Source organism: Rhinolophus sinicus, chromosome 9, assembly GCF_057876585.1.
Source record: "Rhinolophus sinicus isolate RSI-liver-muscle chromosome 9, RSI-T2T, whole genome shotgun sequence".
NCBI lineage: Eukaryota > Metazoa > Chordata > Mammalia > Chiroptera > Rhinolophidae > Rhinolophus > Rhinolophus sinicus.
In genome coordinates, this window is record NC_142509.1 from 4,506,046 (window position 1) to 4,518,898 (window position 12,853).

Genomic DNA, 12,853 nt, shown 5'->3' on the forward strand with positions numbered 1-12,853 from the left:
TTTTTAAAGACTAGATTAGGAAACCCTGTGACCCAGATGACCACCTAAAGACACGGGACTTGACTAGAGATACTTTTCAGATCCTCACCGTTAAGAGGCTGAGGCTCTCCTAATTGTGGAATGTGAGGTCATAGGACCGAGAAGGCATTCATAGAGGAGTCTGAACTTAGGATTTTGTAAAGAAATATTTATTTATTTATTTATTTATTTATTTATTTATTTATTTATTTATTTATTTATTGAGCTCTTTTATTTTTTTTTATTTTTTTTATTAGTTTCAGGTACACAAGACAAAGTAATACTTAGATGTTTATCATTCATATCCCTCACACAGTGACAACCCCTCTCCCCTTATCCACTACCCCTCTGACATCGCACAGAGCCATTACATTTCCACTGTCTCTATTCCTAATGCTGTACTCTGCTTCTTGTAAGTATATACATACATATATATGTATATATATGTGTATGTATGTATGTATAATATATATATATATATATATATATATATATATATATATATATATATGTAAATATAGTTGGCATTCATTATTGTTCAGCTTCAGGTGTACAGTGCAGAGATCAGGCATCCACATCATCCCTGAGGTGGTCTCCCAAATGGGACACGTGTCCATCGGATACCCTACAAAATCTTTACATTATTGATTACGTTCCCCAAATTAATTTTCAAAACCCCGTGTCCATCTTGTGGTTACCGACTATTTTCTAAACCCCTCACCTTCCCCCTTATCCCCCCCCCACCCATCTAGCAACCCTCAGTTTTTCCTCCATGTTTCCAAAACTGTTTCTGATTAGTTCATTCACTTATTCTTTTCTTTGGATTCCGCATATAAGTGAGATCATATGGTATTTGTCTTTCTCTGTCTGACTTATTTCACTTAACATAATGTTCTCTAGGTACCATCCATGTTGTTGCAAATGGTAAGATTTCTTTCTTCTTTATGGCTACGTAATACTCCATTGTATAAATGTACCACAGTTTCTTAATCCAGTCATCTACTGATGGGCATTTCGGTTGTTTCCATGTCTTGGCTATTGTGTATAGTGCTGCAATAAACATAGGAGTGCATAAAGATTTTTGACTTGGAGTTTTGGATTTCTCTGGATAGGTACCTAGGAGTGGAATTTCTGGGTCATAAGGTAGTTCCATTTTCAGATTTTTGAGATACCTCCATACTGTTTTCCACAGTGGCTGCACCAATCTGCAATCCCACCAACAGTGCACAAGCCTTCCCTTTTCTCCACATCCTCACCAGCACTTGTTGTTTGTTTATTTATTGATGATAGCCATTTTGACTGGGGTGAGGTGGTATCTCATTGTGGTTTTTATTTGCATTTCTCTGATGGTTAGTGAGGTTGAGCATTTCTTCATATGTCTCTTTGCCATCTGTATGTCCTTTTTAGAAAAATGTCTCTTCATGTCCTCTGCCCATTTTTTAATTGGGTTGTTTGTTTTTTTGGAGCTGAGTTGAGTGAGTTTTTAATAAATTTGTGATATTAGCCCCTTATCAGATGTATCATTGGCAAACATCTTTTCCCATTCAGTAGGATCCCTTTTTGTTTTATTGATGGTTTCCTTTGCTGTGAAAAAACTTTTTAGTTTGATGTAATCCCACATGTTTATTTTATCTCTTACTTCCCTCAGGCGAGGGGATATATCAGTAAAAATCCTACTCCGGGTAATGTCTGTGAAGTTTCTTCCTATATTTTCTTCTAGGAATTTTATGGTTTCAGTTCTTAAATTTAAGTCTTTAGGCCATTTTGAATTTATTTTTGTATATGGTGTAAGGAGGTGGTCCACCTTCATTTTTTTGCATGTGTCTGTCCAGGTTTCCCAGCACCATTTATTGAATAGACTGTCTTTACCCCACCGTACATTCTTGTTTCCATTGTCGTAGATTAAATGGCCATATAGGCATGGATTTATTTCTGGGCTCTCTATTCTGTTCCATTGATCTATGTGTCTGTTTTTATACAGTACCATGCTGTTTTGATTACTGTAGCCTTGTAGTATAATTTGATGTCAGGTATTGTTATACCTCCTACTTTGTTCTTATTTCTCAAGATTGCTGAGGCAATCTGGGGTCTTTTGTTGTCCCATATAAATTTTAGGATTATATGTTCTGTTTCTGTGAAAAACAAAGACATTTTTAAAAGCTGGTGGACTGACACAGAATTGCCAGCTACTTATTTTACCTATTATAACAAAACTAAACTAAACTATAAAACTACCACCACCATTGTTTATATTTAAAGAATATTTTAACAGAAAATTTAAAACGGCATGTTATCAACAATTAAAAATTAAGTATATTTAGCTTTTGAAACTTACCAGGTTGCCCAGTTATTTTTCTTAACTGTCCCCAGTCTACATAAAAGCTTCAACATGGGACATACCAGTACTTTGGTGCCCCCAAACCCTCAAAGGTGGCTTAGTATGGAAGGCCACCAGAATATTTACTGAGTAGCTGTGGTCACAAGACAGATAAGACCTGAGCTCTTAAGTTTACTCATGAGCATGCCAGTCTTATCATGTTTGTTGTGATGCTGAGAGAATATATATGTAGTAAGTATAGGAGCCTGGAATATCGTTGAACATTTTTTGTTTCAACATTAAGGCGCTGATGAGAAAATATCCTGATGGTAGGCAGTGAAACTTCAAAATCCAACCCATGAAATGCAGTCTGCTCCATCCAAATAGGCCTGTATTTATTGGCAGTAATATTAGCAATATGTGCGGAAGGCATTATTTCTGGACACCTGTCATGCAAATAGGAAACTCTTGTCTCGATAGAGATAATGACAAATATTGAATCCTTTTTCTGGCTAACTCTTTTGTGTTAAGACCAGAACAATAAAAAAATAGTTATTACAGACAAACCATACAGGTTAGCTGAGAATATTTACCATTATTCATTAGTTGATTGAAAAATTGGCATAATGATTGATTACCTACCTATGTTCATTTTGGAAAACAGAAGTACTACGTCCGTCTGATTATCTGTGCCTCTCTTACAGAACTTACTGCTTTAAACTTCATTAGAATTATGTAATCTAACTCTCTAATGCCCATATTTTACTGTTCTTATTAGATTATAAGCTACTAGATATCAAGGAGGATATTGGGTTTTTTGTTGAAATATCATCGTGATTTGCCTGGGTCGTGAACATATTAGGCACTCAATACGGATAGTTATTGTTGGATAAATAAGTAGCTGACTGATCTAACAGAAATACCACAAAATAAAATTACAAGAATATCCCCAACAAAATAGGAAAACATTGTTTAGGTAAAGGAGAAAAAGTAGCTCAGGAAACAGGAGTGGAATCTATGGTTCTTACAGTGAGTTGTGGAGGTCTGGTTGGGAATAATCATAATAATGGTTAAAAGTAGTGAGTACTTACTCGAGGTTATATCGTGTTTTGTGCATTGACTCCTGACAACCTCATGGGTTTTTGTCCTTGTCACCTTTTTATAGATGGAGCAAAGGCTTAGAAAAATGAAGTGACTTGCTCAAGGTCGCACAGCTGTTACATATGGATTTGAACTCGAGTCTAATTCTAGAATGCCTGTGCGAAACCGCAGTACGCCCTCTGGGACTGGTGTCAGGCCCGTGTCAGTTAAGAATGCAGTATTTCTAGGCTTGTCCTATCAGCAAGCAGTTTCTCTGCCAATAAGAGTTTCTTGTGCCCTTGCCAGGAGACTTTCACTGTTAAAACGAGTTAACATTAGTTCCTCTGTTTGTTAACGGTAATTCTCCTATGTAACTCAGTTGAGGAAGGAGAACTTTCCACTTGGTGGGAGAAGAGCAGGAGGCAGCTGGCTGTGGGGTATGGGCACTCCATCACTGAGAGAACCTGGGTGTATAAGCACCCTCCCAGGTCCCCGACACCATCAGTCACCCTGATTTTCTCCTGAGAAGAAACCAGGAGGAGCAGTGGGGGGCAATTAGAAATCTGCTTTGTTTCTTCTATCTGGCAGGAGAGATGTTTTCTTTTGTTCTGCACGTGATTAGAATGAGCGAAATCAGGCCGTGTCCCCCTCTCCTTGGTGGGGTTTCCTTGAGGTGTGTGTAGCTTTGCAAACAGGAGAGCTTTTACTTCCAAGGGGCTGCCCTTCTGTCTTGCAGCAGAAAGAGTTGTGATCTGGGACACACTAATGAAGGAGACAGACAAATAAACCAGCACTGAGTCAGGCAGTCAAGTGAACGAGGAGTGATTTTGGAGATGAAGGGGAAGGTAGGTTCGAGAGGGTGTCCTCTTTGGGATTTCCATTGCCAGACAGAGCAGGGCCAAAGAAATTATTGTGTCTTTTTATCCAGCCAGAAAGTCTCCATGGAGAAGGGATATCCAGAGTTTCTCCAACAGGGAAAGAGAGAGCTTAGCTGGCTTCTGAGCTGAGCTGAGCAAGGGAGGTAATTCCATCCTGGCCTGACTAACAACGAGAGAGGTTCCAAGGCAGGATGAGTTGAGGGGCTTCATGGAACCCAGGCACAGGGCTTTACCTTTGAGCTTTTCCTTTTTACCAACTCCTATCCCATCTCTGGACGAGGAGCAGCTACTAGTAGTTGGGCCCCAGTTTCTTCCTCTGTTAAATATGGTTTAGTAATACCTCGTCGGGTTGTTGTGAGAAGCACATGACATAGTGGATAGGAGAACACTTTAAACCCGAGAGTGGATAGACACCCATTTGTGGAAACCCCTGGCGCCTTCGTTCTGTGTTGGTGAAGCACCTGGGAGGCAGGATGAGACCTACTGGAGCTTGGCTTTGGCCTTGTCCATCCACTTTCTGGATTAGCGATTGTGAAGGAGGGATGAGGAAGGATGGGCGAGCGGGAGAGGTAAGTCCTCCGTCCAATTCCTGGGGTCATAGAGGCACAAGGAAGCATTCTTGAAATAAACGGAATCCCGCTTGCTTTCCACACAAGCCTCGTAGCCTCTGCTGCTCTGGTGCCTGTGCTGCCCCCCCTCCCCTGCCCTCCCGCTCCCCTCGCAGCAGTGGACCAGTGGGACTGGAGGGCAGGGTTGTGTACTGGTCCCTGTGGTAGGAGGGGAGGGGCTGGCTCGGGAGGCTCCCAGCTGGGAGTTGACACAGATGAACAGACCAGACGGTAAGACCAATGCCTGCATCCCACACTGTCACCCCAGAGCCAGTGACTAATAGTGGCAGAGGGTGGGGAGAGGAGAGAGCTGAGGGGGGTGATGGGGCACAGGAAAGTGGTGAGGAGCACCTGATCGGGAGCAGCTCTGGCCATCTGCCATCCCCTCACACAGGCTCTGTTGACTGCAGTTGGGAATTTGGAAGAGGATTCTGGCTGGAGGAGGAGGAGGAGGAGGCTTGTTGAAATGGAGTGTTTAGGAGGCTGCTCCCTCCCCCGTTGTTCCCTCTAGCTTCCTGACCTCCAAAATGCTTCTTAAATATAACACTCTGCGCCTGATGACTCCCCTGCCTGAGCTTGGAGCTTTGATTCCCCAACGTGTGACTGCAGCACTGTTCTGGCCCAGTTTGCCAGCTCCTGGAGGCCTGCAGCTCTGCCCGGTACTGCGGCTCTGCTCTCCTGGAAAGGGCAGAAGGAGAGCAGCACAGGATCCAAGAAGTGGAGTTAGAAGGAGAGCCTCAGGGATCATGTTGTCTGTCTGTTTTCTGCTCCAGACATGCTCCTGGTGACTTCCCAAGGTCATGAGGAGGCTTGAGCTTCTAGAAGGTGGTGGAAAAAGCCGCTGATGGGGAGGTGGGAGTTAGGAGGGCTGAATTCTCCCGCCTGTTCACAGTTCCCAGGTTTCCCTTGGCCAGGGCCATGTGTGTCTGCTTCTGAGATGCCCAGCAGTTTGCTCTGGTTGAAAGATCTTTCTCACAATTCTAGTCCCTACTTATGGACAAGGCAAGAAATACCAGTCACGTTTTTGCTGGATTAGAAAAGTTGCAGCACCAGGGTGGGTGAGACCTGTAGGCTTGTAGGGGCCAAAGGAAAGTCAAAGCAGCTGAAATCAAAAAGGAGCTTTTCGAACCTTCGTTCCAAACCTAGTGAAGTTTGGAAGAGACCGTTGTAACAAGAGGCTTGGAGCCATACAAACCAAACTTATGTTAATCAAACCTTGTAAACACAAACTTTTGAATATCCGTGAGCCTTGGAAGGCCAGTTTTTTGAGCTTAGATTTTTGAAACTGCAGATAACACAACATCCTCATAGGCAATCCTTCAGCCCACATCCTGCCCTTTCAAGTCTACTCACAAAAACCCCAAAACAATTAAGTCAAGTATTTTCTAATTACTGTGTTTATTTTAAAATTGTTTCTACAAGATTATATGTAAAACATTAAATATGCGTAAAGTATACCGAAAGAAGAAACAACAGGGTCGTGAACACACAATGGGATTTATAGATGATGTAATACAGAATTGTACACCTGAAATCTATGTAACTTTACTAACAATTGTCACCACAATAAACTTTAATTAAAAAAAATATATATATATAAAGAAAAAAAAAAGAAACAACAAACACTATATACTTCTTACTTATCTTGCTGAACCCATTGTCTCCCCATCCTTCAAAGATGACCTCGTTTTGAATGTTGAGTTTGTTATTCCCTTAATTTATTTATTGTATAGATACAGAATACAGTAGTTCCCCCTTACCCACTGGGGATATGTCTAACACCCCCCAGTGGATGCCTGAAACTGTGAACAGTACTGAAACCTATGTATACTAATCCTTTTCCTATGTAGACATATCTTTTCATTTTATTGCTTCTTGTTGGCATATCCAAATTGCCAGCATCACTACTCATGCTTTGGGGCCATTATTAAGTAAACTAAGGGTTACTTGAACCCAAGTACTGCAATACTGTGATAATCGATCCGATACAAAGTGACTAAGGGGTGGGTAGCATATACAGGGTGGGGATGCTGGACAAAGGGATGATTCATGTCCTGGGTGGGTTGGAGTAGAGCAGGGTGGTGTGAGATTTCATTATGCTACTCAGAATGACGTGCAATTTAAAACTTACGAACTGTTTATTTCTGTAATTTTCCTTTTAGTATTTTTCGACCGCAGTTGACGCAGGGTAACTGACACCACAGAAAGCAAAACTGAGGATAAGGGTGGGGGCTACTGTATCTATCTGTATAGATATAGAAGATCTGAATATTCTGTATCAATATCAATATAAAATTATCCTTTCATGTGTTTGTTCTGTAACTATATATGCATGGAATCATACTACATGCAGTCCTCATTGCTGTGCATCAGTGGGAAAGAAACTGTTAAGTGTCAGGGGATGCATTTCTTAAACTTTACTACATGATATAAAATAGTTTGCTTAGGTAGTCGAACCAGTACACATTTCCTTTAGTTCCTTTCCAACTGTCATGCAGGACATCATGCGGCGTCTCTGGTCCCGCTCCCCACATAAGAACGCAGGACATAGTGAGGTCAAAAAGGACCACCAACGGAGCCATAGATAGGGGAGTCATACCACTACAGTCTCACTGGCGGCTGGGTTGGAGACACGGGAAGCAGGAGCCACATGATCCGCAACCCGCATTCCACTTGTCTCTGCCAACCAACCTCACTTGCCAGCTGCAATCCACCTCTCTGCAATCCGCAATCCACACTCCGCCACGCCACGCCACGCCACGCCACCATACCATCTTCTTGCTAGCCCCCATTCTTCCTCACCTTCTCTGCTAGCGTAGCCACAGCAGTTATATTAGTGGCCAATGGGTCACTGGTTACAGCTGACAGCCAACTAGCCACAGCTGATGGCCATCCAATCGCAGTTGATGGCTATTTACTACCTGAGCCAGCACCTTTCCACGTGAGGCCGAGAGCCTGGAAACTGCACTCCTGGCTGTGTCCCCATACTCCACCCCTACAAGGTCTCACCTCACAATCTACACAACAAGTGTCTTCCGCGAGGGGCCCTGTGCGAGGAGCCTGGAGGTGAATGCAATATCCTGGACACAGCCAGGCTCTCTGGGCACAGCCAGGGTTTCTCAGGGCACCATCAGCCCTTTTGGGCACAGCCAGATTTCCTGGGCTTCTTAGGATATCACCAGTCTCCCCAGGCACAGCCAGGGCTCTCGGCACTGCCACTCTCTCTGAGCCTCTCAGGATACTATGCTGGAACAACAGCGGCTCAGAATCAAGGTGCTTACATATTCTTGATGGCGGCTGGTCAAGACACAAAAGCAAACATCCGCCAGTTCCACTACATGGTGGTACATTCCCAAGGAAACAGTCAAGCGGTCCATTAAATTAGGGATGAAACACAATTCCCCATAGTCCACAGTCATTCGCCAGGGCTTTGGATTGGCCTCACAATGTGTGCCCTCTCCGCAGAGTGAGGTCTCCAAGTCCTCTCCAACCTGGGGGTGAGGCCCTCAGCAAGCACTTCTCAGCCCACAGGGCCGCAACGACCTTTGCTTTCTCCAGCCTGTGCTGGTTGGAAAACCATCCACGTCTTTCCACCCTCCACGGGGGCCCAGCTCTCCAGCAGCTGCTCCTCCTGGTCTTCCTGAGACTGAGCGTTCATAGGCATAAACTGCTCCACCGCCCTTCGGAGAGCTTTGGCCGGCACCATACCCTGCTCGCTGCACCATTTGTCATGCAGGATGTCATGCAGGGTCTCTGGTCCCGCTCCCCACATAAGAATGCAGGACATGGTGAGGCCAAAAAGGAACACCCACGGAGCCATAGGTAGGGGAGTCAGACCACTATAGTCTCGCTGGCAGCTGGGTTGGAGACACGGGAAGCAGGAGCCACATGATCCGCAACCCGCATTCCACTTGTCTCTGCCAACCAACCTCACTTACCAGCTGCAATCCTCTCTTGCTAGCTCAGCCACCATCTTCTTGCTAGCCCCCATTTCCTGCTGGCGTAGCCACGGCAGTTATATTAGTGGCCAATGGCTCACTGGTTACAGCTGTCGGCCAACTAGCCCCCGCTGATGGCCATCCAATCACAGTTTATGGTCATTTACTACCTGAGCCAGCACCTGTCTATGTGAGGCCGAGAGCCTGGAAACTGCACTCCTGGCTCTGTCCCCACACCAACCTTGATATTTTAAGATATTAATTTTTGTCAAGTAGATGGGTATGAGATAACATCTCATTGGAGCTTAAAGTTGCATTTTCCTGGGTACTAATGAGGTTAGGCATCTTTTTATATATTTACAGATCACTTTCTCTTCTGAAAGTGCTTATTAAAATCATTTGTCCATTTTTCTAATTTTCTTTTTCTTATTGATAGAATCGAATGCACCTGCCTGATCATTAATTTGTATCCAGCCCCAGAGTAATCTAGAATTATGTCAGTGTTGACAATTTACCCATCAGAGAATTTTTTAAACCATACAAACAGACTGCCGTCTATGATAAGATAAAAGCAGGAAAATAGGTTAAATGAGGAATGTTTCTTCATTTTGCTTGGTCTTACTCTAATTCAGGAAAAGACAGTGATCCCATGACTCTTTAGAGTCATGTTTAGGTCATATTTTGAGATTTTTCTTTGTGGACCACAAAAATGGAGCTCTGTGAAAAGCCATGGGTTCAGAAACAAGAAAGATCCAAGGGGAATTCTAGGTAGATAATTGTCTCCCATCAACCAGGCTTTTCTTTTTCCTCCCCTTTTTGTGTTCCTTATAACATATATTGGCTTAACTGACACTTAAGCCAATTAACTCATCAGTGATGGAAGAAGCTGGCTTGATTTAATCTCTTTTTTACCTGTTGCATGGATTCTTTTTGTCCTGAGAGCATGTGAGCCCTTACAAATCAGCTTGTCTGGTAGAGAAGAGTTTTTTGTAAGCATGAATCGTGATTTAGAGATGGAGTTTCGGAGTTGGACATGCCTACATTCAGATCCCAAGGTTGCAGCTTGCTGGCATTAGGCTCTAGGCAAATCAAGGCATCACACCCTTTAGTTTTCAGCGGCATTACCTGGCAAATAGTGATAGTTACTACTCATGGTAACAAGCGGGTGCGGATTCAATGAGATAATGCATGTGCAATGCTTAGTATGATGCCTGAAATAATATTCCCTCAATAAATTCTTAGTACTAATTGTTGAAAAGGAGGGTTAATTTTTTTTAAACAGGTAAAGATTAAACACTAAAGAATGTTAACATTTACAATTCTGTGTTTCTAATATAATACTTGAAAAGCTTTGGTCCAGGTTTTATGTGTTACTTGAGACCAGAGCAGTTAGTGGGGCAGGATGAAAATATTCTCCTTTACCTGGAGTACTCTGAGCGACATTTGTCTAGGGGCTGGATCACATGACCTAGGAGGCTGGTTGAGTGGATTATCTAGGTCATAAAGGAGAACTGTGCATTTCTGGAATCTGTTGCATCCCTGCAATCAATACATGTGCTGAAAGTACGGCCCAGGTACAAGCTCAAGGAGCTTTAAAAAGATAACTGTGGACGTATTCAGAAGTCTTGAAAGTATTTCAGTGTTTTCTAGCATGGGGGCTGTGGATGGAGGGAAATTTCACAGCCCAAAACTGCTTTGGGAGTACATCTCTGAAAGCACAGGATACCTTAAGGAATATTTCTGCTGGACCATCTGGACACTGGAGAGAGACTGCAGTGTTCTAATTAGGTTTGAATAAGGTCACTTCAATTAAACACGTGTCTATAGTACTCCTCCTGGATGCAAGCCCTTCTGGTCAGTGGGCAGAGGGAGCTGAACAAGATACACAGCCCCTGACTTCATGGAGTTTACCATCTAAAAAGAGGAAGGCAGATAATAAACAAGGAATTACAAATACAATGAGTATTACCAACAAAGGGATCTGTACTCCAGTTTTTCTTCAGAGTATCACTTTAGAGGGTCAAGTATAGATGACATGCATACAACAAATACGGATTTCTGTAGATCACTTTGGGGCAAGTTACAGGGTACAAGCTCATTATGGTTCAGCTGAAGGTTGCTATTTCATAATTAATCTCCTCTTTGTTCCTTCTCACCCATCGCATTACTAACCCAGATAGTCAGTAATCTAGGGGAGGACAGACAAAAGCAATCACATAGCCAGGGAAGGTGTCGGGGCTGGAACTCCTTACTGGGCCCCAAACTGGAGGATTTTAAAAGGAGCCTTTTCACTCTTTCCCATGAATTGCCTGTCCGAGTTGAAGTTGAAACTCTCTGTGCCTCCTCACTTGATGCTGTGCCTGGTCTGCATCTTCTCGGAGCCTGGTACCAGTGGTAAAATGTTTAAATCCCACACCAGGCCTTCATGGCCACCTTAAAAGAATCCGTGGCCTCAGGTGACTGGGTGCACCACCGCAAGTTGCTGCCTCATCACTTGCCCAGAAGCCAGTGGCGAGGCAATTTCCCCAGCAGAGGAAGAGAGCTGCGTGTTGAGTGCAGTGAACTGCTCAGACTACAGAGGCGCTAGCCCCGCCTTGCTGGGAATGGGTGAGGATTCTATTTAAGGTGGTCTTGTGCAGCTCGCCTGCCATCTGACTCCTAGGCATGCACCACCTAGCTTTTCCGGTCTGCTCAGCTTTGGATGCCTCAGGTTTGCAGGGGGCCTGGGACAAGGCTCCCCTCCACCCAGAGGTGGGGCATTTTAAACCCTTGCTGGATGCCCATGGAAATGTAAATCTTCAGACGTTGACACCCCTCTTCTCTGCCTCTCCAGCACCTCATTGCTCACCCACTTTCTCCCTGACTTTCTGTCCCATCCTGGGACAAAACATGTGCTGTGTCTTTAAATGGGCGGCAGTGGCTGGCAGTGCTTTGCTTGGGTACTGCATTGATGAGGAGATTACATGGAGCTGCGGGAGCTGCCGCCTGGGGGACGAGAGGTGCAGCTTCTGCTGGGCTTTTGCTCTCCCCCTGGGCTCTTCTTGGGTTCTCTGAGGCGGCATGAGGTGAGGGTGGGTGGGTGGCCGGCCGGCCTGCCTGTTGACAGCAACTCCAGGGCTGTTTTGCAGCCTTGCCAGCATTACCCATCCTCATCAGAATCTGGCAGGAGCAGCAGCAGCTTGGGCAGGCAGCTCCGGCCCCCAGCTGGATTTGCAGAAGCTGTCCTTGGCCTCCAAACCCAGCTTTCAGCTGGGAAAGGGGGAATAAGGGAAAGCAGCAGCAGTTCTGGCTTGCGCTTTCTCTATCTCTCTCTTTCTCTTTTGTTTCTGTGTTCAAGTCACATTACATGGGATTCTGTTCTTTTGGGACTTCATCATCTTTTCAAATATGTCCTGGGACCTCCAGAGCTGTGACAGGGATGCTAAGGACATGGTCAGTGGATGATCGTGACTGTACTAATGAAAGGATTCAAGCTCTCCTGGTAAGTAGAGGAGGGATAAGGCACCTTCCTCTTCCGTTGTCTTTCTTCAACCCTGTGTTCCCCCCAGCACCTCAAATCCTCAAGAGAGTCTCCTTCAGAGAGGCCCGTCTCCCTAGAAGGGTATCAAGGGGTTAAGATGGGGGCCACACACTCTACAAAGTTGGATTACCCTCAGCTCATTCCAGCTTCTGTACAGCTGCTGGACTTTCTGCCAGCATCTTCCTGGGTTTTGTGGAAGTTGGGGGGCTGTGGAGAGAGTCAACTGCAGCTGAAAAATTCTCTAACTTTGAGGGGGTTAGGGGTCGTGCCCACCGAGGGAACTTGATAAAGAAAGATCCCTTTCACGAGGTCCTGTGTGACCGTACTAGGCTGGTGGTACATTCTTACTCTCCCTACACTAGGAGGGGCCTTTCTCACCCTGCTTCTTAGGGCATCTTTACCCCTGTAGCCAATCTCTGACCTCTTAGAGGCTTCTCTCTGAGGATAGAGTCTTGAAGGGCCAGGCTCCAATCTCTAGCATACATGGTGTTCAA

The 12,853-nt window shown here is 44.5% G+C and overlaps 1 protein-coding gene across 21 annotated transcripts in view; it reads left to right on the forward strand.

Annotated features, from left to right (window-relative positions):
* GRAMD1B (GRAM domain containing 1B) overlaps positions 1–12,853 on the forward strand; it is a 239,107-nt gene that overhangs the window by 132,541 nt on the left and 93,713 nt on the right. The window contains exons 1-2 of one of the 21 annotated variants that reach the window (XM_074321162.2): positions 11,772–11,904; positions 12,177–12,320. The exons of 17 other annotated variants lie outside the window; for them this stretch is intronic. In XM_074321162.2, coding sequence (XP_074177263.1) covers positions 11,803–11,904; positions 12,177–12,320 — 246 coding nt within the window. In that variant the 5' untranslated portion in view covers positions 11,772–11,802. 3 more of the 21 variants (XM_074321160.2, XM_074321164.2, XM_074321159.2) reach the window with 3 other exon arrangements.